The sequence below is a fragment of the Felis catus genome, chromosome A1, assembly GCF_018350175.1.
Source record: "Felis catus isolate Fca126 chromosome A1, F.catus_Fca126_mat1.0, whole genome shotgun sequence".
NCBI lineage: Eukaryota > Metazoa > Chordata > Mammalia > Carnivora > Felidae > Felis > Felis catus.
The window spans coordinates 84,353,037-84,374,684 of NC_058368.1; the positions used below are offsets into that span (position 1 = coordinate 84,353,037).

Consider the following 21,648-nt stretch of genomic DNA (forward strand, 5'->3'; position numbering starts at 1 on the left):
TCGGTAGCCTGGAAGAGGGGACTGTTATGCTCCCACTTCCATTCATTTCCAGAAATCAGTTGGCACTTCCATCTTTCAGTGGTTGAAGTCTCAACATTTGGACAGTAAGCTCTGCCTAGCAGCTCTTGAAGAGGTGGCTGGAAAGCAGACCAGGAGTACCCCCAGCCCCGGCAGTGCGACCTTAGACATTAATTTGTGGGAACCTGATTGTCAGGGCTGTGGCGAGGATTAAGCGCGATAATAGGTACCCAGTGTGGCCTTACTGTAAAAAAAGTTACTAACCACTGGAACGATTTGGGAGGGTGGCACCTGCGGCCGCTTAGCGCCAGGCATCCGTTACCTGGGCGACAGCAGCCGCAAGGACTCGTCCGCGTCCCACTAGGCGTGTGCTAGCAGCTGGAAGACTAGACTCCGCACCGGAACTCAGCCACCGCGGACTCAGTCGGTGCCCAGGTCTCAGCGCCCTTTCCTCTGATTGGGTGGAACCAAGGGGCGGACGGACAAAAGAGGAGGTAGAGACTGGTTACTCCTGGGAAGAAGGCGGAGCCTTGTCGAGGAGGGAGGTGGTATTTGGCTGGCAGTGGTAGCCCCGCCCCCTCACCGCGATTTGGGACACAGACTTAGGTCAGTGGAGGTCCTACGCCTCCTAGTCATCCCAGCAACCAGTGACGCGGCCCGCCTGAGGTCAACCACTGGCCAACTGGGGAAAGCGGGACTGCAGCGTGACCCCTTTTCCGAGCCGCCTCCCAGCTCCCCCTATTCGGCGGCCGAGCGCTCCGCCAGTCCCTTCCTCCCTTCTCCTTAGTCCCGCAGTCTGGGAGGCAGGGGTCGGCGAGCCAGCTGAGTGGGAACCGCGTGGTGTACAAGGAGCCATTCGGCGACCGGTGAGGGGACTGAGGGGCTAGGAGGGCAGGGTTGGCGCGGGGCAGCGATCTCCAACTGTCGCCGGTCTTCGCCCCTCCGCTGTGGGCTGCTAGCGCCTGCAGCTGTTGCGAGCGCCGCCCCGGCAACGAGTGACGCTAAGGCACGCTGGGCGGCCTGCTCCTCCCAGGCCTTGCCCTCAGCCTGTCCTCGCCCGTCTTCCCCCGGTCACCTTCGGGCCCGCAGCCCCACGACGCAGATATCACCAGGCTAAGACGGATTAAAAGGGCAGCTTTAGCTACCAAGCTCTGTCGGCGTTAATCACCCCCGACTCCTCAATACGTCTTTGGTGCCCTGTCTAGCCCTCAAAGTGGACTGGCGCCGTGGGAGAGGAGCTGAGGTCGGAAGAGTTTCGCCAAGCAACTCGTGACGACCACCGTTGACTGAAGCGCCCGGAATTGGCTGCGCTGCGACCTTCTCAGGTGTGGCGTTCCTCTTACCGTGAATAGTTGTGTACATCTTCCCGTTAAGTACGAGGCAACAAGTCTTAAAATGAACAACCAATCTTCGTGCTTACTCTGAAAGCTCCCGGGGTTCGGCGTGGGGCTACGGAATGCCTACACTGCTCTAACCCTGTGAAGAAGGGTTCTTTGGGGGATCAGGGAAGGGATTTAAAAAGTCTTGCAGAACGTTTAGGATCCTTAGGGTCGAAGTCAGAGACAGACCCCATATTCAGGATCCTTCTTTAGAGGAACTTTCCTGAGGAGGGTAAAACCTAAAACTTCAGCAACCGCAGTTGTCAGACTTACACATGTTTTAACCTTCTTTTCATATGAAACGTTATAATAGTTTCCTTTACTGGGTTCTCCCAGGCAGGAGTGTCAGACCCCTAAAGTTCCCTGTCCAAGGTCACACAGCTAATACTTATTATGGAAGAACCAGAATTTGGACACTTGCCTCTGTGGTTCCCCTATGGATCTTGCAGTTCTGTTTCAGTAAACCAAAGCAGAGTATTTGCAGTACCTGCAGTAGATAGGGCTACGGAGGATAAGATGACTGGAGAGAGGCTTCCTACTCCTCCAGGAATCTAACATTTGAAAGAGTTGTATGCCAGTTTAATACATCATGTTTAAAAAGCATTGAGCGCCCTATGTGTGCCCAACTTCTTGCTAGGCCCAGGGAAGGTTCAAAACAATATATATAGTCCCTTCTTATATCCCAGTTCTGGGAAGCTCTGCCCCCTCTGGGTTGCAGTTTTGCAACCGTGTGTCAAAGGAACACAGGGAATAGACTATCCTACTATGTATGCTCTCTCCCTGCCAACATCCGCACCTTGTCCACACTTGCCAGTTCACAGGAAAAAAATTGTGAAGGGAGAACTTCCAAAAGAATGTATTTGAGTCATAATCAGTCTTGGGCACTTGGGATGGGAAGCAGCTGTCATTCCTATTTCCACCAGCTCGTTAAACATGTCAGACTGGACCTGAAGCTAGAAGGGGTAACTTCTTTTGAAGTACTGGACCTTGTTTCTTCTGTGGAAGAAAAGAAAGTAAGGAATAGCCACTCTGGTGCTCTAGATTCCACACTCCATCCTTACCTAGAAAAGGGGCTGAAACCTTCCCAGAATGGATGGGAATCACTGTTTCCTGTTACTTTCACTGATTACTCAGAATAAAACCAAGCAAGGGGATGGGCTGTGGGGTGTGAAGGCACTCAGCAGAGCTTCTCTGAGGAGGGGCTATCGGAGCCAAGCACTGAGTGAAGGGGGTAATGGGCTTTGCAGGTGGAGCTATAAATGGAAAGGCCCCAAAGTAGGTAATTAATTTTAATAATACATTTCATTTGGGGCATCTGGGTGGCTCAGTCGGTTAAGTGTCTGACTTAGGCTCAGGTCATGATCTTGTGTCTCATGAGAACTGTGCTGACAGCTCAGAGCCTGGAGCCTGCTTCAGATTCTGTGTCTCCCTCTTTCTCTGCCCTTTCCCCACTCATGCTCCCTCTCTCTCGCTCTCTCTCAAAAATAAACATTAAATTTTTTTTTAAATAATACATCTCATTTAACCCAATATATACAAAACATTATCATTTCAACATATATATAATCAACATTAAACATTATTAATGAGATATCTTGCATTCTTTTTTCATACTAAATCTTTGAAATCAGGAGTGTAGTTGACCCTTTACAGCACATTTCAGTTTGGAGCAGCCACATTTCAAGTGCTCAGTCACATGTGGCTCAAGACTATTATAGTGGACAGTACAGCAGGAACAATCCTCAGTCCCTCTCCTGTTCCAGTTTTACCCAGCTCTGGCTTCAAGATGGAGAAATTGTGAGATGATCACTTGCCTCTTCATCCTGCCCCAGAAATGTTGGCCCAGCAGAACAGATAACTAGGGAAGAAAATCTTTGTAGTGACTGAAGGACACAACTCAGAAGAAAAAGGACTAAACTGCTCTCATAGTAGATTGTTAGTAAATGTACTAAATCCTGATTAATTACCATACTCTTGATCTGTAATATGTGATCAATTAGATATGGTATGAAATCCCTGCAAAATCTATTAAGACACAAAAATAAAGTGATATAAAACTCAGAAGCTTATTTTTAATCAAATGTAAATGTTAATTTTTTCATTAGCTTATATTACCTGTTTTTTATTAATTACATATGTAGCATTTGTAAATATTTGTAAGTATTAGATGCTTGAAAGTTACTACTTTAAAATACTGAGCATTTAGGACTTTTCAGTAAATCACACATAATTACTTCCTTCCCTCTTTCCAAGCCCTCCTGTACTTTTTTTTTTCCCTCCTGCACTTACTTTTTTTACACTTAAAATGAATTTGGTGGTTTAACAACTTCAAAACCCTCAATTGACAAAGTGGTTAGGACAGTCTAAAAATCTTTTTTTTTTGTTTGTTTGTTTTTTGCACAGTAATTTTTTTTTTTTTTTTTCCTTTCAGATTTCCTCCCAGGGCAAGTTCCAGCATGGGGTGAAGTACAGAAGAGAGACTTGAAGGGTGTACTCTGGTACTGAATTACCAAACCTGCTCCCTAGATCAGGGTCTGTCTTATTTCCACATTTGTAATGGGGCAGGGGTTGGGGGGAGAATTGTATCTTTCTTTATATGTCACTCGTATGCATGTTTGTGTTTGTGCATTTGTCTTCCCTTCCTTGGGCATGTGCCCTGGGAGGCAGGGGGGCGGTTTCCCAGAAACTTGGCCTGAGAGGTGCCATGGTCCCTGCAGACCCCCAAGTAAAGTGGAACACACACCAGGGAATGTGCATTGCTCTCTTTGGCATTTGGGATCAAACACTGAGTCCTGAGGGAAGGTTTTATTCACATGAGGGTAAAAGTTCTTTTGAATTGAAGACCAGCTAGAGTAAGCTGCCCAAGTGTCTGGGCTGAAAGTTCCCTATGAAAGAACTGAGAGACTCTCTAAAGACTGCTTTAGAGAGGTCTGCAGAGGGGCTCCTGCCCCTGCTTGCAGTTTGTGCTTAAACTTATTCTCTTTGAATAAGATATCTGGGATTTAAAATACTGCAGACCAAAAAAAGAGAGAAAAAGTGTGTGGGATGGGAGGAATGTCATAGATGGGACAGAAATTTTGAGAGCAAAATGTAAATAGATGCTGAAGGTGAAAGAGTGATTCATGATACTTTTCTTTAGTTTTTTAAATTTGAAAATGGCCATTAAAACAATATTCCCCTCTTCTTTCTCTCCCTGCTTCTGTCCCCTCTGCTCAGTTTAAATTCATGTTGTCCCTCTTCCTTCATCTTCGCAGGGTACAGAACATCCTGCTTCAAAGGCATGAGAAGAGAACATCCTGTATTGGCCACTCCTGCCCAATGTGGAGGGGAGCAGAAGCTCCTGAGCCCACCCCTGAAGGTTTGTGGCTTTCAAGACTTTTTTTTTTCTTTTTTAAATGTTTATTTGTTTGTTTTTGAGAGAAAGACAGCCTGAGTGGGGAAGGGGCAGAGAGAGGGACACAACATTTGAAGCAGGTTCCAGGCTCTGATTTGTCAGCACAAAGCCTGATGCAGGGCTTGAACCCATGAGCTGTGAGAAGTCGCATGCTTAACCAACTGAGCCACCCAGGCACCTCTCAAGGATTTTTTTCAATGGATCCTATTTATGGGATGTTTTAACCAGAGCTCTAGGTATTTATGATGTTTCCATCTGCCAGTAAGAAAATGATTGCTGACTTGTTTGCTTCCTCTCCCTGACCCATTGAGTGATAGTCTATAACTCATAGTAACTGCACCTAATCTCTACTGAATTTAGCTGGGACCAATCCTTGGACCTTGAGGGAAGTAGTCAGTGATGAGGCCCACAGGAGGTTCTGTAAAGAAAGCCTGACTCTGCTCCCAGACAGCTACCTGGACCAACTTGTTAGGATTCAGGGATAACATCTGAGATAAAGACAATAGCAGAACAGATTCCATCCCCATAAGGGGCTTTTCTGCTATTCTGGGTTCTCAGATCCCTGGAGCGAGGGCAATGAAGGATGTCTGTAGAATGTTTGCAAACAGCTTGGATGAACTGAGAATTAAGAAGGAATGCTTCTTCCTTCTCCCCAGCTTTTCCTGAAAATGTGAAAAGCACTTCTAGGAAAATGCCATCAACTTTCAATATTATTTTTTGTGGACTACACATGTTCCTTTTCACCCCTTCCAGGGTTGCTTTCACCCAGGTCCAGAGTTGCTTTCTCAAGGTTAGGCCAGAGAACTTTGAAGCTGTGTACCAGTGTGGAGTGGTTGTTTATCAGGTATTGTCCAAAGCCAAGGTGCAGTACTTTGGGGTTTCTCAGATACCATCCTTTGCCCAGGCCCCAGCCCTTTCTGATACTTTTTGCCCAGGCTTCTGCTTACGTATGGGTTTAGGCTTCATCTCATTGCCCTCCTTGACCTTCCAGGTCTGGCTGGGTTCACATTGGTGACTTAGGAAACCAGGGTCTCAGAGGAAGGTTATCGATGTGGTCTAGGGGAGTTTTGGAAAACTGGTCTGCAGATTCTAGGTTCCTTTTCTGGTAAGCAGGCTCTGTGGCCCAGGGGCTTTCTCATTGCCCATCCCTTCTTGGTGTTTCCTAGTGTATCTCCAGGCTAAGACCTCTGGCCTAAGGACAGAAAACTGGCTGGGTACTCCTCATCCCCTCCCAAGCAGAGTTTTGGAGGCAAACTCCCTCTCTGAATCCCTCCTGCCCTTCGTGGTGGCATGAAGACCTCCTTCCCCATATTTCTAGGAGTCCTATGGCTTTGCCTCTTCTTGGAGAATGAAATGCAGGAGATGGCCTAGCTGAGGAAGTTACAAGAAATGAGGGACTCTGTGCTCACCTGGCCATTCCCCAAGGTGTAGCTGTTACAGCTTTAACTGTAGCATACAGTGACTTTCTCCCTATAGGGCTCGCAGTGAAGGGTGAACTGGGCTGCAGCGCACCCTAGAAAAAGTCACAGAGTCTGCTTACAAGAAAAGGAACCTAGAATCTGCAGACCAGTTTTCCAAAACTCCCCTTCCCTTTGCCACTCCCTTTCTAGGCCTTCAGAAACGGAAAATAACACGCAGTTTGAGGAGGTGCACCCTGGCGTGGGAGTGGCACACATCCCTGCCAGCCTGCATTCCGGGGACTCCACCCCCCCACGCCCGGCTTGGCCCTCACCATGTTAGCTGCATCAGAGATGGCGGCAGCAGCAGGAAGGCCTTACATATGCAGTGAGTGTGGCAAGAGCTTCCGCTACAGTTCGGTGCTGCTGCGTCATGAGCGTGCTCATGGCGGTGACAGCCGCTACCGCTGCCTAGACTGTGGTGAGTGCTATGCCCTGGCTGCTGACCTCCGTGCGCACCGACGCGCCCATGCTGGCCAAACACTCTACATCTGCAGTGAGTGCGGCCAGAGCTTCCGCCACAGCGGCTACCTCGACCTGCACCAGAGTGTACATAGACAGCGCAGCCGCTCCTGCTCTTGCCGTGCCTGCGGCCGCAGCTTCCCACACCTCCCGGCTCTGCTGCTGCACCGGCGCCGCCTGCATCCCCCAGAGCGGCCCCGCCGCTGTCCGCTGTGTGCCCGCACCTTCCGACAGAGCGCGCTACGCTTCCACCAGGCGCGCGCACACCCGTGGGGGTCACCCATCACACCCACCGACCCATTGCACCGCTGCACACAATGCCCACGGGCGTTCCGCAGCTACGCAGGGCTGCGGAGCCACGCGCGCGTCCACGTGGCCCGGAGCCCTGGAGACTCCACACCTCCGCAGCCTCATGCTCCGGGTGCACACCAGTGCAGTGTGTGTGGGAAGAACTTTGGTAAGAGCTCAACACTAACACGACACCTGCAGATTCACTCAGGTGAGAAGCCCTTCAAGTGCCCCGAGTGTGGAAAGGGCTTCTTGGAGAGTGCCACGCTCGTGCGCCATCAGCGCACACACACAGGTGAGAAGCCCTACATGTGCGGGGACTGTGGGCGCCGGTTCAGCGAGAGTTCCACCCTTTTGCGCCACAGGCGCAGCCACCAGGGAGATCGGCCCCACGCATGCACTACATGTGGAAAGGGCTTTGGGCAGCGCTCTGACCTAGTGGTGCACCAGCGCATACACACGGGCGAGAGGCCCTTCCCATGTGCCGAGTGCGGCCGCCGCTTCAGCGACCGTTCTGACCTCACCAAGCACCGGCGCACACACACAGGCGAGAAACCCTACCATTGTGAGTTGTGTGGCAAATGTTTCACGTGCGTATCTAACCTCAACGTGCACCGGCGCAACCATGCTGGTCACAAGCCCCACAAATGCCCTGAGTGCGGCAAGGCCTTCAGCGTGGGGTCCAAACTGGCACTGCACCGCAAGACACACCTGGGCGAGCGGCCAGCAGAATGTGCTGAGTGCGGCAAGTGTTTCAGCCACAGTCGCTCGCTCTCACAGCACCAGCGGGCCCACACACGAGCGCGTGCCGCCACCGCTGCCACCCAAGCAACCGCAGGAGCTGCCCTCATCTTTGCAGGGCAGGCAGAACAGGAGAAGCCGGACTTTTTGTGTCCCAGCTGAGGGAAACTTGCTGAGAAGCTTCTCTGGAATGGGCTCAGCAAGTACCAATATACTGCCACAGGGATGGTGGGGCAGCTCTGCAAATGGGAGTCTGTATAAAAACAGCATGGCTGTCTGTCACCCCCTGTCACGCCCCTACATCCATTTCCCTTGTCAGCTCTTCCTGTCCATCCTTCCTGCTACCTCTGGGGTATAGGTGCAGGGAACTGGGAAAACCTAGACATGGAAGAAAGCCCAGGTATTGGTGTGTTCCCATTGCTGCTACTGTGCCCTCAAATGTTTTCTTCCTGGTTTCCCACCTGTATTGTCTTCTCTTGTCCCGTCCCCTTTTTCCAGCCTGAGTCTCCTCTAGCTCTCCTTCCTGGATACTTTTGTTGTCCTGCCTCTTCAGGTAATGATCACAGGGTGGCCACAGGGACAACCCACCTGCCTTACGGTCTTCTTGCCTCCTGGTTCCACTTGACAGCTTCTCTGCTGCTTTCTCCCTGGGCTCTGAGAGATGGGAAATTTTTAGGCAGAGATGATGAGATTTCTCATTTCTGTGAAAGGCATCCTGCCATAAGCAATCAGCCTGCTGCCCAGCAGAGAAGGCCCACTCCAGTGAGGGTGGGCAGGAGCCCTCAGCAAAGCATCCACCTGTCCCATGGGCCAGACCTGATGGTGTCCAGATCAAGGTCCCTCTCAGGACACTGTTCTCTAGCTAGGTGGGCCACATTAGCTTTGGGACCTAGACTTAGACCACATGGATAAAGCAGGATACTGCCAAATGAAACATCAGAATGTTATATCCAAATCAATCTTGGAGCCATGGGGAAACAGCTCCACAGAGGCAGTAGTGCAGGGTAGAAAATCTGGAGTTGTCCAGTGATTTTTTTGCTTATGGCTGTTGAAATAAAGAGTTGTTTGTTTGGGTTCCAGATACCAAGAGCCTCTTTTCTCAAAGCTTGAGGCTGCTGTCTTTGCAGACTTCAAGAGTGATCCAAAGGCCATGCTCTTTTGAAGTTCCAAGATATCTTGTCCCCTCCCAAGTGATCTTGCATGTAGTGCCCCCTTGATTTTGCACTGGAAGGCAAGACTCTTAAGGCCTATACACTTGGTTCTCAGTGAAGAGTACAAATGTGGCTCAGGCTCACATACCTCCATTCCTGCTCCAGCTATCCCTCTGGAATGACCCAGTGCTCTGCATACTGTCACAGCCTGCCCTGCTTGAGCACAAGAATAGGTATGACACTCAACTGAAAAGGACTGCAAAGTGTCAAACCAAATTGGGAAAGAAAGCTAGGTCCTTGAGGTAGGGGCCTACAGACAGAGAAACAGGGCCTGCACCTATGGTGCACTCAGGCACATTCTAGCAGAGCCTGCTTCCAGAGGAATAAGGATTCCCATTCTTCAGGTGCCAAAACATTCACTCTGCTCACACACAACTGTAAAATACTGAGTTTATTCTGTTGTTTAAGAAGGCTAAAGTAGCCTGTCTTGGTTTTTTTTTTTGCCCCCCACCCTACACTCCCTGTCACCTTAGTTTCTGGGGACTAGGCATCTGGCCCTTCTCTTCCTTGCTCCCCTTCAGTCCCTAGGGTCTGGCTTCTCAGAGCCCAGGAATGCTCACTGTTGATGGAGTGTGGTCAGAGCTTCAGGAACCAGAGAGGGCCTGGACTCATCATCAGACCTCAGGGTCACAGAGGCAGAGATACTGGGGCAGGGTTCCAAAGGGCCGGGTGACTCCTGTGGAGCTGGGAGCAGGGCTGGATGGCTTTTGCTGCAGTGAGCTGCAACGCTGTCTGGCTTCTCAAAACGCTTGCCACAAAACTCACAGGGGAAGCGCAGAGTAGCAGCTGTCTCTGCATGCTTGCGCCGGTGCCAGTTCAGGGAGGCCTTCTGGCGGCAGGTGAACCCACAGATCTCACACCTGAGCCAGGGACAGCGGAGGGAAGGACAGTGCTTCAGCCCATCTTGACTTCCCCATGGCAGTTCCCCCGCTCCAACCCACAGCCCTACCTTCCCACCCATACTACCTCCCCCACACTCACTGCAGGGGCTTCTCTCCAGTGTGGATGCGTCGGTGGATGACGAGGTTGCTGCTGGTGCGGAAAGACCGGGCACAGAACTCACAGATGTAGTCCCGGGTGTCTGCAGGTGCACAGGTGACACCCTAGCATTCATCCCCAGGCTGTGGCCCCTCCTCAGCCCAACCCACCTGCCAACCCTCACAGGAGTACTGTCCCCATTCAGCCTGCTTATCCCACTCCTCTCAGCCCCCAAAAGTGCCCTGTGGCTGTCAGCAGCCAACCTGTTCCTTTTTCCCTGAACCTGCCAGCACTAACAGCACCTGCCCTTTGCCCTTCTCCAGCAGCTCTCACAGGCCCACTGTGCTTTTTCTCCTGTACCTCCAAGCCTCAGGGCAGGGCATACTGGAGGTATCGTCACTTCTTGTGGCATCCTTTAGACATCTGTCTCACCCCCACCTGTCAGACGGCACATGTATGCTTACAGCCTTCTTCCCCATCACTACCACACTGCACAAATCTCTGGCTCCAGGCCCTCTCCTCAGCACTCCATATTTCTGTTCCCTGGTCTCCCTGTCCCTGGTCTCCCACCCTTTTCAGAAACTGCAACTGCAGGCATGCCAGTTCCAGCAAGGGCCTTCTACTACTTTGTCCTGCTGCAATAAGCCTGTGATTCCACGCTGCCAGTCCAGCAGCCCGCTGGCTTTCCACTGTGCCCCTCCACACTCCCATTCCAAGGCATCTTTGTAGCCTTCCTTCACTCATACTATCCATTCACTGGCCCCTCTCTTCCTCAGCTGGACCTGTTTGGCTAAAATCCAACTTAGGGTGAACAACATTTGGCCCGATCCTGCACAGGTGTGCTAAGGGAAGTAGAAACAGAATCCACAATCCATGCCCCCCACCCACCCACCAGCCTCTACTTTTCATCCACAACCACAAGTCTAAAGAGTCCACCACATGCCTCTGTATTTCACTCTCTCACTCACAGGAGTCCAAGAGACAATTATTCCATACTACCTCCTCTCTCTGCCAGCCTCATTCAGCAGTGATCTTATTTTTCAAAGTCACCAAGAAGAGAAAAGCCAGGAGAGAATACCCACATCTTCCTCCTTACCTAATCTATCACCAAACTTGTTTGTGACCATTTATGTGAATACTTGCTCTACTGTAGCCACCTTCCAATTGTGCAGAAACACACCTTTTCTCCCTGACTGCAGGCTGCCCACCCCACCTAGGCATCAGTAACCTTTACTCTCAGTGGGATCCCTTTCCCCTCTGTGCCCCCAAGCTCACAGCTCTCCAGCTAAGACCCCATTTCTCTACTTGTCTTCACAGCAAAACTCCAAAGAGTAGTCCATATTCTCTATCTCCACTTCTTTAGCTCCTCTCTGCCTTGAACTAATTCGATTCTGGCTGTCCTCTCCCTTGTCACATGCCACCTTGTTATTTAGTCAAAGTCCTCATCCTCATCTTACTCCGTCTTATAGCACTGGCACAACCCACCCTCTGTCCCTCCTCCCTGGAGCAATCTCTCCACTTGGTTCCTCAAGTACTGCTCTCTTCACTTGCCTCACTGGTCACTTTGTAGCTGCCCTTTCCACATGTCCCATTCATTACTCTTCTGTACCTACGTTCACTCCATGGAGGTATACTCCACCTTCAGCAACAAATGTGCTTGTGAAGCACCCATGTGCTTGTGATTAACACTTTTCCCCCTCCCCCCACCATCTCCAGACTCCAGATTCATATCTTCTGGGATGCCTAAATTATCATGTCCCAAATAAACTGTCCCTTTCCTAAAGACTCTCTCATTTTCAGGAAATCACATCACCCCTTTCCAGTTGCTCAAGCTGGAATCCTTCAAGTCAGCTTGATGCCCTCCTGCCCATCCACCTGTGGCCAATCTGTCCTTCTCACAGCAGCCCTCTAGCTCCACTTGCACGCTCACATCAGCCTCCAGCCACTTCTTATCAACTCAACTGTACCAGCGTGTTAAAGCTGCCATCACTGCACACTGCACATTCCTACAGCCCCATTTCTCCACATGGCAGTCACAAAGTCAGTTTTAAAGTCAGTTGTGCTCCTTTTAAAGTCAGTTGTGTCGTTCTGCTACACAACACCCTGGTGCCCATCTCATTTAGCCAGAAGCCAAACCATCTTTGATGGTAGTGTTAGAGGTCCCTGCTACCTATCTGACCTCTCTTCCTTCCTTTCTAACTTCCTGGCCCCCTCTCCATTCCTGGTACATTCCATGCAGATGCCAGTTCAGGGCCTCCCCAGGCCTGCCCATAGACATGGACAAGCCTCTATTCCTCCCTTCACATAGGTCTTTGCTCAAAGGAGCTTCCCTTTCTACAAAAGAAACTCCTCTCTCATGCTCTCCATCCCTTCCCTGCTTTCACATCTCTTTGTATCCCTGTTATCACTAGAGTGGATGCCTCTGTTCGCTTTTGTATCCTACACCTAGAACAGTCTCAAGCAGGCAGGTGCTCAACACACAGAGAGTGTTGAGTGAGAGTCATCCCACAGAGGGGTGTGATGGCACCTGCAGATAGGAGGTGATAGGCCTCACAGGGCAAGTGAAGGGACCGCCAGGGGGAGGTGACAGAACCCACATGGAGAAGTGACAGGACTCACGGAGAAATGAGAACACCCAGAGAGAGAGGTGAAGGGACCCACAGGAGAGGGAAGTGAGGAGGCATTTCTACCACTCACCACTGTGCAACTTCACATGCTCCTTCAGGTGTTTCTTAAAGTTGAAGGACTTCCCACAGGCTGGTTCTGGGCAGGAAAAGGACTTTTGGTGGATGTGCTGGTACTTCTTGTGGTGCTAGGGAAGGAAACAGGTGGTCTCAGGGAGACCACCAGAGCTGACCCAGCAGGCAGGCTCCTCTGCCCCCTCCCCATCCCCCAAAAGTTCTGTCACTACCAGCTCACATCATCCTGGCCAGTCCTCACCTGTATATAAGTCCACCATCCCATCCTGACACCAAACTCTGCCCTCACCCTATTCTGTCCTTGACTTCCATTACCTCACCTTTTTGCCACAACCTTCCTTACAATGACCAGTTCCCTGAACAAAGTGCCATTCTGGTGACACTCCTGGTTCCCTAACCATGGATTTGCTGTCTTCTGGGAATAAGAACACAATTTGGGTAGGTATGATTATCCTCTTTAATATCAATATTAATGTATAATAATATCACCTAGATTGCCTACTTTATTGCTAACCATGGGTATACATTATGTGGTGTTTTCCTAAATCTTCTTTAGAAACACACACACACACACACATGTATGCTTTCAACCTGGAACACTTTTAGGGATTGTGTGTTCTTCTTTAACTCCCTGATTATTTGTTGGAAATATTCCTCCTGTCTGACCTAATGTCACATTCTGGCTCACTAAATTCCATGGGCTTTCCCCTTATCTATAATCCCGCTTTCCCATAGTTAAACTGCTGCTGGTGGCTGCTTCAGTGTCCTCCATTAACAAGCTCAAGTGCGTTTGACTAGCCCTGGTAAAGTTCTTCTCAGCCCAGGGATTTCCTGCCCAAATGCCTTCCACCCTTGCCTCACCATTCCTCTGGTCTGGGGTCTCTGCCTCAGCACTTGGGTCTGGGAGGGCTCTGGATGAGTGTGGGGGCTGTGGCCCTTCCCTCTTTGTGCCCCAAACCTCTCCTGCAGTTAGGCTGGGGACAGGACCATCTTCCAGTCCTCTAGCACTAGAACTGCCTGCTCAAGTGAACAGGGCCAGGTGGCTGAGTGTGGACTCAGCAACCCCAGCACCTTCACACACTAGCTAAGGAGTCTTGGGAACTGCTTAACCATTTTGTGTGCTTCAGTTTCCTCATTTGCAAAGCAGGAACTGTATCAGCACCTACTCCATAGGGATCTTTTGAAGATCAAAAGACTTGACCCATGTCAAGTGCTTAGAACAGTCACTAGCACTCCAAGAGCCTGAGGAATGCCATCATCATCTCCACGTGACCCTTGGAGGGCCCAAGAAACCAGCAGTAGTGGGCAGCAGCTGTGTACTGGTGGCTTGGTTTTCTGCCTTATCTACCAGCTGTCTGCTTTAGTGATTATTAACTGTAGGTAAGCTCTGCAGGTCCACCCCCATCTTTCTCTTCCCATCTCTGAATCCACCCACATTCCAGGCTTCTTTGCTTCAGCTTCTCCTTCACCTCAGCATCCCCTTCATCCCTTCATCGCTTCTCACCTCTGAAGCCACATAAAACCCAATCTGTGCCCCTCACATTCCTCACATTCAAATACTGTCGGTTGGAGAAGATCCGTCCGCAGCCAGGGAAGTCACAAGGCAGCAGCTCTCTTTTGGCAGCTTTCCTGGGAGGAGGAGGATAGGGAGGAGCATAAGGACTCCCACAGGCTCTCCTCAACTCCCTCTTCTCACTCTCCCCCCTCCAGCCCCGCTCTGCAAGTCCTACCTAATTCTCTTGGGGCCAATCTGTGCCGTGTCCTCCTCCCAGGCCAAGGTCAGGGCAGACTGGGCCTGAATCCCAGGGCTACGGGCAGCAAAGAGGGAGCAGAGGGCCTCGAGGGAGGGCCATGTTCCGGGATGCCCCTGCCCTCTGTCTCAGCCATCAGGTTACCTGGCCAGAGGCTCAGTCTGCTGGGCTGCTTGAGGGGTCCCTCTGAGTTCTGGCTGTACCCCAACTTCGGTAGGAAGAGCTCCAGAACTCAATGATGATGTTGATGAGGATGGTACAGCAAGAGGATTGAGGAGAGCTGCTGGGGCTGGGGGTGTCTCCCCCTCCTTAAGTGTATGGGTGACAGGGGAAGGAAGGAGTCTGGGGGCATCTGGATCACTGCTGAAAAGAGAAGGAAGAGGAGGGCATTATTTCCCTGGGCTTTCAGCTAGCCCTGAGCCCCCGAAATGCTAAGATCCCAAACTCAGAACAGCCCTACTCCTACCCAGGATCTCTGTTCACACCTGCTTTCAGCTTTCATTCTGCCCTACAGCCTAACTTTACCACCTTCCACCCAATTCAAAGCCTCCAATTCTTTCTGCCTTCCCCAATGCCCATCCTGCCTTCCCCACCAAGTCTGCAAAGCTTTGGAAGCCCTGGCCAGCTGCTCCCTCCCTCCTCCTGCTCTGTTCAGCATCCTCCTTCAGCCCCAACTTGCTCATCTGGGGAGGAGCTGTAGGTCCATGGGCTGGCCTCACTGAGCATCTCCTCTTCGTCCTCGTCTTCCTCCTCCCCCTCTTCTCCTGGGGGCGGGAAGGTCTCCAGGAGGGGTCCTACTTCCCTGCTGGACCAAGGAAGGCAAGCCTCAGGCTCTGCTCCTTCACCTGCACTGTCCACCCAAGTCTATCCTGTCCCTCCCACCCCCAACCTCACCTGGGTGACCTGGCCTCCTGAGTCCTCTCATCATGCTCAGATTCCAAACCTGTAGGGTCAAAGGGGAAGGAACTCTGGGCTGGAGGGATGAGGACAGGTATACTTCTAAGGTCTGAAGTGGTGGGAGGACTCTTGGGAAGGAGGAGGGTGCAGAGGCTACTGGAGTGGGAAGGGATATTTTATTTTAGAAATGATACATTCACATGGGTTCAGAAAATAAAAGTATAAAAAAGTACACTATGAAAAGCCTCTTTTCCAATACTGTTCCCAATCACCTATTCTTCCCACAGACAGCCTGGTTTCCTACATGCCCTTCCAGAGATATTTTATACATCCGTTAAGTGCATACATACATTCTTTCTCCTCTTAGTTTTCCACCAAGGGTAACACAACATACGCCCTATGCTGTTTTTTGCTTTTTATACCTGAAAATATATTTAAGGATATATTTTCTTGTAAGCATAGTTTTTTCATTGAGAAAGGATAATTTTTAGACAATGAAGCTCTAAGCAAAAGAGATGGGAACCTCTTCCCTTCCTTTTCTCCACAACTCTTCTTTCCCCCAGCCTACCTGCAGGTGCTTGCCCACTCCTGGCCTCTGGGCACCAGCTTCTTGGGGCAGTACTTGGCCGGAAAACTGGCTTGGGCTCCTCTGGAGATATGGGTCCTGACGAGGGGCCCCAGGAGAAGGTGTGGCCCGCAGAGCACTCCCACACAAGTCCCCCATCTTGGCCCCCGGGCCCCCGAAGCCCAGGCACCAGGCTGCATTCTCGGCTGTGGGCATGAGACAGGAGCACCAGATACTGCAGACCCTTGGGGGGCAAAGGCTCAGGACCTGGAATGGTGAAGACAACAATCAGGGCAAGTGGGGAGGCCTCCTACTCTCACTCTGGGGCTACATTCAGCCCTGCCCCCCAGCCCCCTGGGCAACCCCAGTCTAGTCCATTTTACCATTCTTCAGAGCCCAGAACCTCCCCAAGGTCCTGAGACACTGCTCTCTTTTATACAGGACGTTCCCATCAAACTACCCTGGTCTCCCCAATTCTCCACCTTTTCCCAAACTCACTCAGATCCAATCTCCTTATGGAGAATGCTGCTGGGTCACATCACTCACTCCCTGTTGCCCCTCTTCCCTCCCTGGCTCCTGACCCCCTAACTTTAGCTATTCCCTACCTACCTGCACAGAGCACACAGCCTGAAGAAGTGTACCTGCCAGGGTAGGGAAGAGAGGCAGTTTAGGTAGGGGTCCAGGCCAACTGCTCTCAGCACTCCCACACTTTTAAGGGACCAGTCCTAAGGGCCCCTCTATTCACTGGGGACCAACAGGAGGGCACAAAGGCCACAAATCACAGAGGCGGTTCTGCTGAAATGAGAAATCTACGGGTGGTAAGGGGCAATGAGCCACCACCTGATCCTGGGAGGGGACTGGGTGTTACAGCCTGGGTGCCCTCCCCCAGAGTCCCGCCCAGGCCCCTAACCGGTCCAACAGGAACTTAGCGAGTTGCGAGTGCAGGGAGAAACCCAGCCGCTCCTTGAGAAGGCACCACTGCTCCATGTGGCCACCTAGGCGGATACGGCACTTGCTGCGGCGCGCGTCCAGCTGCCGTCGCTTCTCCTGCCGCCTGCGGGATGCGTCCACCGGGGAGGAAGCCATAGGCACCAGGACCTACAAGGTGGAGGAGACACTAATATGGGCGTACCTGATCCCGGGCCTCTGGCTCCACCCGCCATTGGGGCCTCAGTTTCCTCATCAATGAATTGGAGCAAAACTAAGTCATTTCAATAGCATCCCCTGCCATTGGGCCCAACTACTCCAGCTTACAGGACATGTAAACTAGCTCTGTGGAGTGGGAGGCAGGGAGACAAAGTCAATGTCAGAACAATGGCCTGACTCCGGGCATACTGAAGTGTAGAAACGGAAGCTATGGGGAAGGGGCGTGAGACTTTCATGGAGAAATTTCAGCTGGGGCTGGATGAGGGGTTGGTAAACAGTTTCACCTTGAAGAGAACATGGGCCTTTACTGGTTGGTGGGGGAAGGGGAGGTCGTGTGTTTTGGGGGCGCTCTTCATAGCGGGGTGAATGTAGGTGGGGGCGGGGTCTGGAGGGCTCTCCCACCCGGTCTCCGGCCGTCCCACTTAACGCTCACTGTGTGTAGGGCTGGCCAATTCCACAGGCAGCTACCAGGCCACCCAGAGCGCCCGCCGCGGCCCACCCCGACTCGGCCTTACCTGCGCGCCCCCACCCGCCCTCGCCCGGAATGCGCCTGCGCCTCCCCCGCCTTGCGCGCAGGCCCGGAGAGCAGAGATGGACAAGGGCCCACCTCGCGCGCACAGCCGCCGTTTCTCTTTTAAGAGGAACCCGTCCCCCTCCGCGTCGGAGCCTGCAGCCGGGAACAGGGGCCGGGGCTACTGGGAGGGCAGAGACAGAGGCCCGCAGCGCGCGCCTGCGCATTGGCCACCTAGCGTAGCGCCTGCCGGGAGGTGTAGTTCCCGCAGGAATTGCCCAAGCACCTCGCTTAGCGCCAGGGGAATTGTGGAGGGGTGGCTTTTGTGGCAAGCGCCCGCGCATGATGGGGAAATGAATGGTACCAAGCCCTCCCCCTGTGTGCCGACCCCAGCCTCTCCAGCCTGCTCATGGATGTTGCCTCCACAATTACTATTTTGTACTTCACCTTCAATTTCTCTCTCTCAGTTGCCATCAACGGGCACACATGCAGTGCAGAATCAGCCACCCTAAAAAACCAACTAGACTCCTCTCTAGAACCCCAGGGCCCATTCCCTCTGTCTGCATCAAAAGTCCTCTGAAAAGTTGCCTAGATTTGCTGTGGACTCTTGTTGACTTCCCATTCTCTTTTCTAATGACTCCAGTGGCGTTTTCCCTTTCAAGGAACAGCTGGAATGGAACGGTCACTTGGCTGTGGTCTCTCCTCCATCAGAGCAACATCTGACAGTGTAGATCTTTCCCTCCATACCCCACCCCCACCCCAAATCCCACTGGCTTCTGTGACTTCACACTTTCCTGATTTTCTTCCTTCTTCATTGGCTCTTCCTTTCCTTCCTGAATCTCCCCGCTCTGACCCAACAAAATGTAGTGTCCTCCTGGATCAGGCTCTAAAACAAGTGTTGTCGCTTACCTCTTCTGGAGTGATCTAGTTGCCCGATGGCTTTGTTTTGTTTCTTCCAATTATTTCTTTAAATTCCAGTTAGTTAACATACAGCGTAATATATTAATTTCAGATTTAGTGATTCATGTACATACAACACTCAAGCTCCTCACAATATGTACCCTGCTTCATACCCATCACTTATTTAACCAGTAGCCCTGCCCGCCTCCTGTCCATCAACCCTCAGTTTGTTCCCTATAGTTCAGGGTCTGTTTTATGGTTTGCCTCACTCTTTTATTTCCCCAATTTTCATCTGATACATTTCTTAAATTTCATATATGAGTGAAATCATATGGTATTGATCTTTCCATGACTAGCTTATTTTGCTTAGCATAATATACTCTAGCTCCATCCACATCCTTACAAATGGTAACAATTCATTCTTTTTTTTTATGACAGAGTAATATTTCATTGTGTGTGTGTATATATATATATATATATATATATATATATATACACCACTTCTTTATCCATTCATCAGTCGATGGACATTTGGGCTCTTTTCATAATTTGGCTACTGTTGATAATGCTGTTATAAACATCAGGGTGCATGTACCTCCTTTGAATCTGTATTTTTGTACTCTTTAGATAAATACCTAGTAGTGCAATTGCTGGATCATCAGGTAGTTCTATTTTTAACTTTTTGCGGAATCTCCATACTGTTTTCTAGAGTGGCTGCAGCAGTTTGCATTCCCACCAAAAGTGCAAGAGGGTTTTTCTTTCTCCACATCCCCACCAACATCTGTTGTTTCTTGTGTTGATAATTTTAGCCATTCTGGTGATTGTGTGGTGGTATCTCATTGTAGTTTTGATTTGTATTTCCTTGATAATGACTGATGTTGAGCATCTTTTCATGTGTCTATTTGCTATCTGGATATCTTCTTTGGAAAATTTTCTATTCATGTCTTCTGCACATTTTTTTAACAGGGTTATTTGTTTTTTGGGTGTTGAGTTTGACAAGTTCTTTGTAGATTCTGGATACTAACCCTTTATCTGTATCTCATTTGCGAATGTCTTGCCCCATTCCATAGGATGCCTTTCAGTTTTGGTGATTGTTTCCATTGTTGTACAAAACTCTATCATCTATCTATCTATCTATCTATCCATCTATCTATGATCTATTTATTTTTGAGAGAGGGCACAAGTGGGGGAGGGACAGACGGGTGGGGAGAGAGAGAGAGAGAGAGAGAGAGAGAGAGAGAGAGAGAGAGAGAAAGAGTATCCGAGGCAAACTCCACACCATCAGCATGGAGCCCAACATTGGCTCAAACTCACAAACCATAGGATCATGACCTGAGCCAAAACTAGGAGTTGGATGCTTACCTGACTGAGACACCTAGGCACCCCAAACAAAGCTTTTTATCTGATGAAGTTCCAATAGTTCATTTTTGCTTTTGTTTCCCTGCCTCTAGAGATGTGTCTAGTAGGAAATTGTACCAGTCAAGGTCAAAGAGTTTGCTGCCTTTGTTCTTCTCTAGGATTTTGATGGTTTCCTGTCTCATATTTAGGTCTTTCATCCATTTTTTTGTATGGTGTAAAAAAGTCTATTTTCATTCTTCTGCATTTTGCTGTCCAGTTTTCCCAATACAAATTGCTGAAGAGACTATCTTTTTCCATTGGATATTCTTTCCTGTTTTGTTGAAGATTAGTTGACAATATAGTTGTGTATCCATTTCTAGGCTTTCTATTTTGTTCCATTGATCTGTGTGTCTGGTCTTGTAACAATATTATACTATTTTGATGACTAGAGCTTTGTAATATAGCCTGAAGTCAGGAATCATGATACCTCCAGCTTTGCCTTTGCTTTTCCAGGATTGCTTTGGCTGGTTGGGTCTTTTATGGTTCATGCAAATTTTAGGATTGTTTGCTCTAGTTCTGTGACAAATGCTGGTAGTATTTTGATAGGGATTGCACTACATATGTAGATTGCTTTGGGTAGTATAGACATTTTAAAAATATTTGATCCTCCTATCCATGAGCATGGAATGTTTTCCTGTTTCTTAGTGTCCTCTTTAATTACTGTCATAAGATTCTATAGTTTTCAGAGTACAGGTCTTTTACCTCTTTGCTCAGGTATATTCCTAGGTATCTTTTGTTTTTGGTGCAATTGTAAATGGGGTGGATTCTTTTGTTTCTTTTGATGGTGCTTCATTATTGGTGTATAAAAATGCAACAGATTTCTGTATGGTGATTTTATATCCTACAACTTTGCTGAATTCATGTAGAAGATCTAGTAATTTTTTTTTTTTTTTTTGTGGAATCCTTTGGGTTTTCTTTTTTTTTTTTAATTTTTTTTTTCAACGTTTATTTTATTTTTTGGGACAGAGAGAGACAGAGCATGAACGGGGGAGGGGCAGAGAGAGAGGGAGACACAGAATCGGAAACAGGCTCCAGGCTCTGAGCCATCAGCCCAGAGCCTGACGCGGAGCTCGAACTCACGGACTGCGAGATCGTGACCTGGCTGAAGTCGGACGCTTAACCGACTGCGCCACCCAGGCGCCCCTTTTGGGTTTTCTATATAAAGTATCATGTCATCTGCAAATAGTGAATGTTTGACTTCTTTCTTGATGATTTGGATGCCTTTTATTTCTTTTTGTTGTCCAATCTCTGAGACCAAGACTTCCACTACTAAGTGAAATGGTAATGGTGAAAGTGGACATGCTTGTCTTGTTGCTGACTGTAAAGGAAAGTCTCCCAGTCTTTCCCCAATAAAGATGATATTAGCTGTGGGGCCTTCATATACAGCTTTTATGATGTTGAGGTCTGTTCCTTCTATCCCTACTTTTTGAGAGTTTTTTTTATCAAGAATAGATGCTGTATTTTGTCAGATGTGTTTTCTGCACCTATTGAGAGGATCATATGGTTCTTATCCTTTCTTTTATTAATGTGGTATATCAGGTTTATTGATTTGTGGATATTGAACCAGCCTTGCAGCCCAGGAATAAATCCTACTTGATCATGAATGATTCTTTTAATGTACTGTTGAATTCAATTAGCTAGTATCATGCTGAAAGTTTTTGCATCCTTGCTCATAAGGGATATTGGCCTGTAATTCTCTATTTTAGTTTGATCTTTGTCTGGTTTTGGAATCAAAATAATGCTGGCCCCGTGGAATGAGTTTGGAAGATTTCCTACCATTCTTGTTTTTTGGAACAGTTTGAAAATAGATATTAACTACTTTTTAAATGTTGGATTGAATTTCCCTGGGAAGT

The 21,648-nt window shown here is 49.5% G+C and overlaps 2 protein-coding genes across 18 annotated transcripts; one reads left to right on the forward strand and one right to left on the reverse strand.

Moving 5' to 3' along the window:
- Positions 1-380: 380 nt before the first annotated feature.
- Positions 381-8,820, forward strand: ZNF672 (zinc finger protein 672). 7 transcript variants are annotated; one of them, XM_006927439.5, is made up of 6 exons: positions 381-512; positions 1,224-1,343; positions 3,829-3,929; positions 4,652-4,755; positions 5,545-5,635; positions 6,402-8,820. In XM_006927439.5, exon 6 carries the CDS (start codon positions 6,525-6,527, stop codon positions 7,899-7,901), a length of 1,377 nt encoding a protein of 458 aa, XP_006927501.2. In that variant the 5' UTR covers positions 381-512; positions 1,224-1,343; positions 3,829-3,929; positions 4,652-4,755; positions 5,545-5,635; positions 6,402-6,524; the 3' UTR covers positions 7,902-8,820. The 7 variants fall into 7 exon arrangements, with proteins under 7 accessions (XP_006927501.2, XP_044912358.1, XP_006927498.2 ...); XM_045056423.1 differs by lacking the exon at positions 381-512 and adding an exon at positions 592-624; XM_006927436.5 differs by lacking the exon at positions 381-512 and adding an exon at positions 649-884.
- Positions 8,821-9,326: 506 nt separating this feature from the next.
- Positions 9,327-17,722, reverse strand: ZNF692 (zinc finger protein 692). 11 transcript variants are annotated; one of them, XM_019830008.3, is made up of 12 exons: positions 17,594-17,722; positions 16,766-16,938; positions 16,450-16,481; positions 15,844-16,107; positions 15,273-15,321; positions 15,058-15,183; positions 14,523-14,741; positions 14,358-14,435; positions 14,178-14,256; positions 12,626-12,740; positions 9,932-10,031; positions 9,327-9,810 (listed from the first exon to the last, which is right to left on the reverse strand). In XM_019830008.3, the coding sequence occupies exons 2-12, from the start codon at positions 16,924-16,926 to the stop codon at positions 9,507-9,509; spliced, it is 1,527 nt and encodes a 508-aa protein (XP_019685567.1). In that variant the 5' UTR covers positions 16,927-16,938; positions 17,594-17,722; the 3' UTR covers positions 9,327-9,506. The 11 variants fall into 11 exon arrangements, with proteins under 11 accessions (XP_019685567.1, XP_023109347.1, XP_006927504.1 ...); XM_023253579.2 differs by having other exon boundaries at positions 14,523-14,738; positions 15,058-15,180; positions 16,751-16,938; XM_006927442.4 differs by having other exon boundaries at positions 15,058-15,180; positions 16,751-16,938.
- Positions 17,723-21,648: the final 3,926 nt, after the last annotated feature.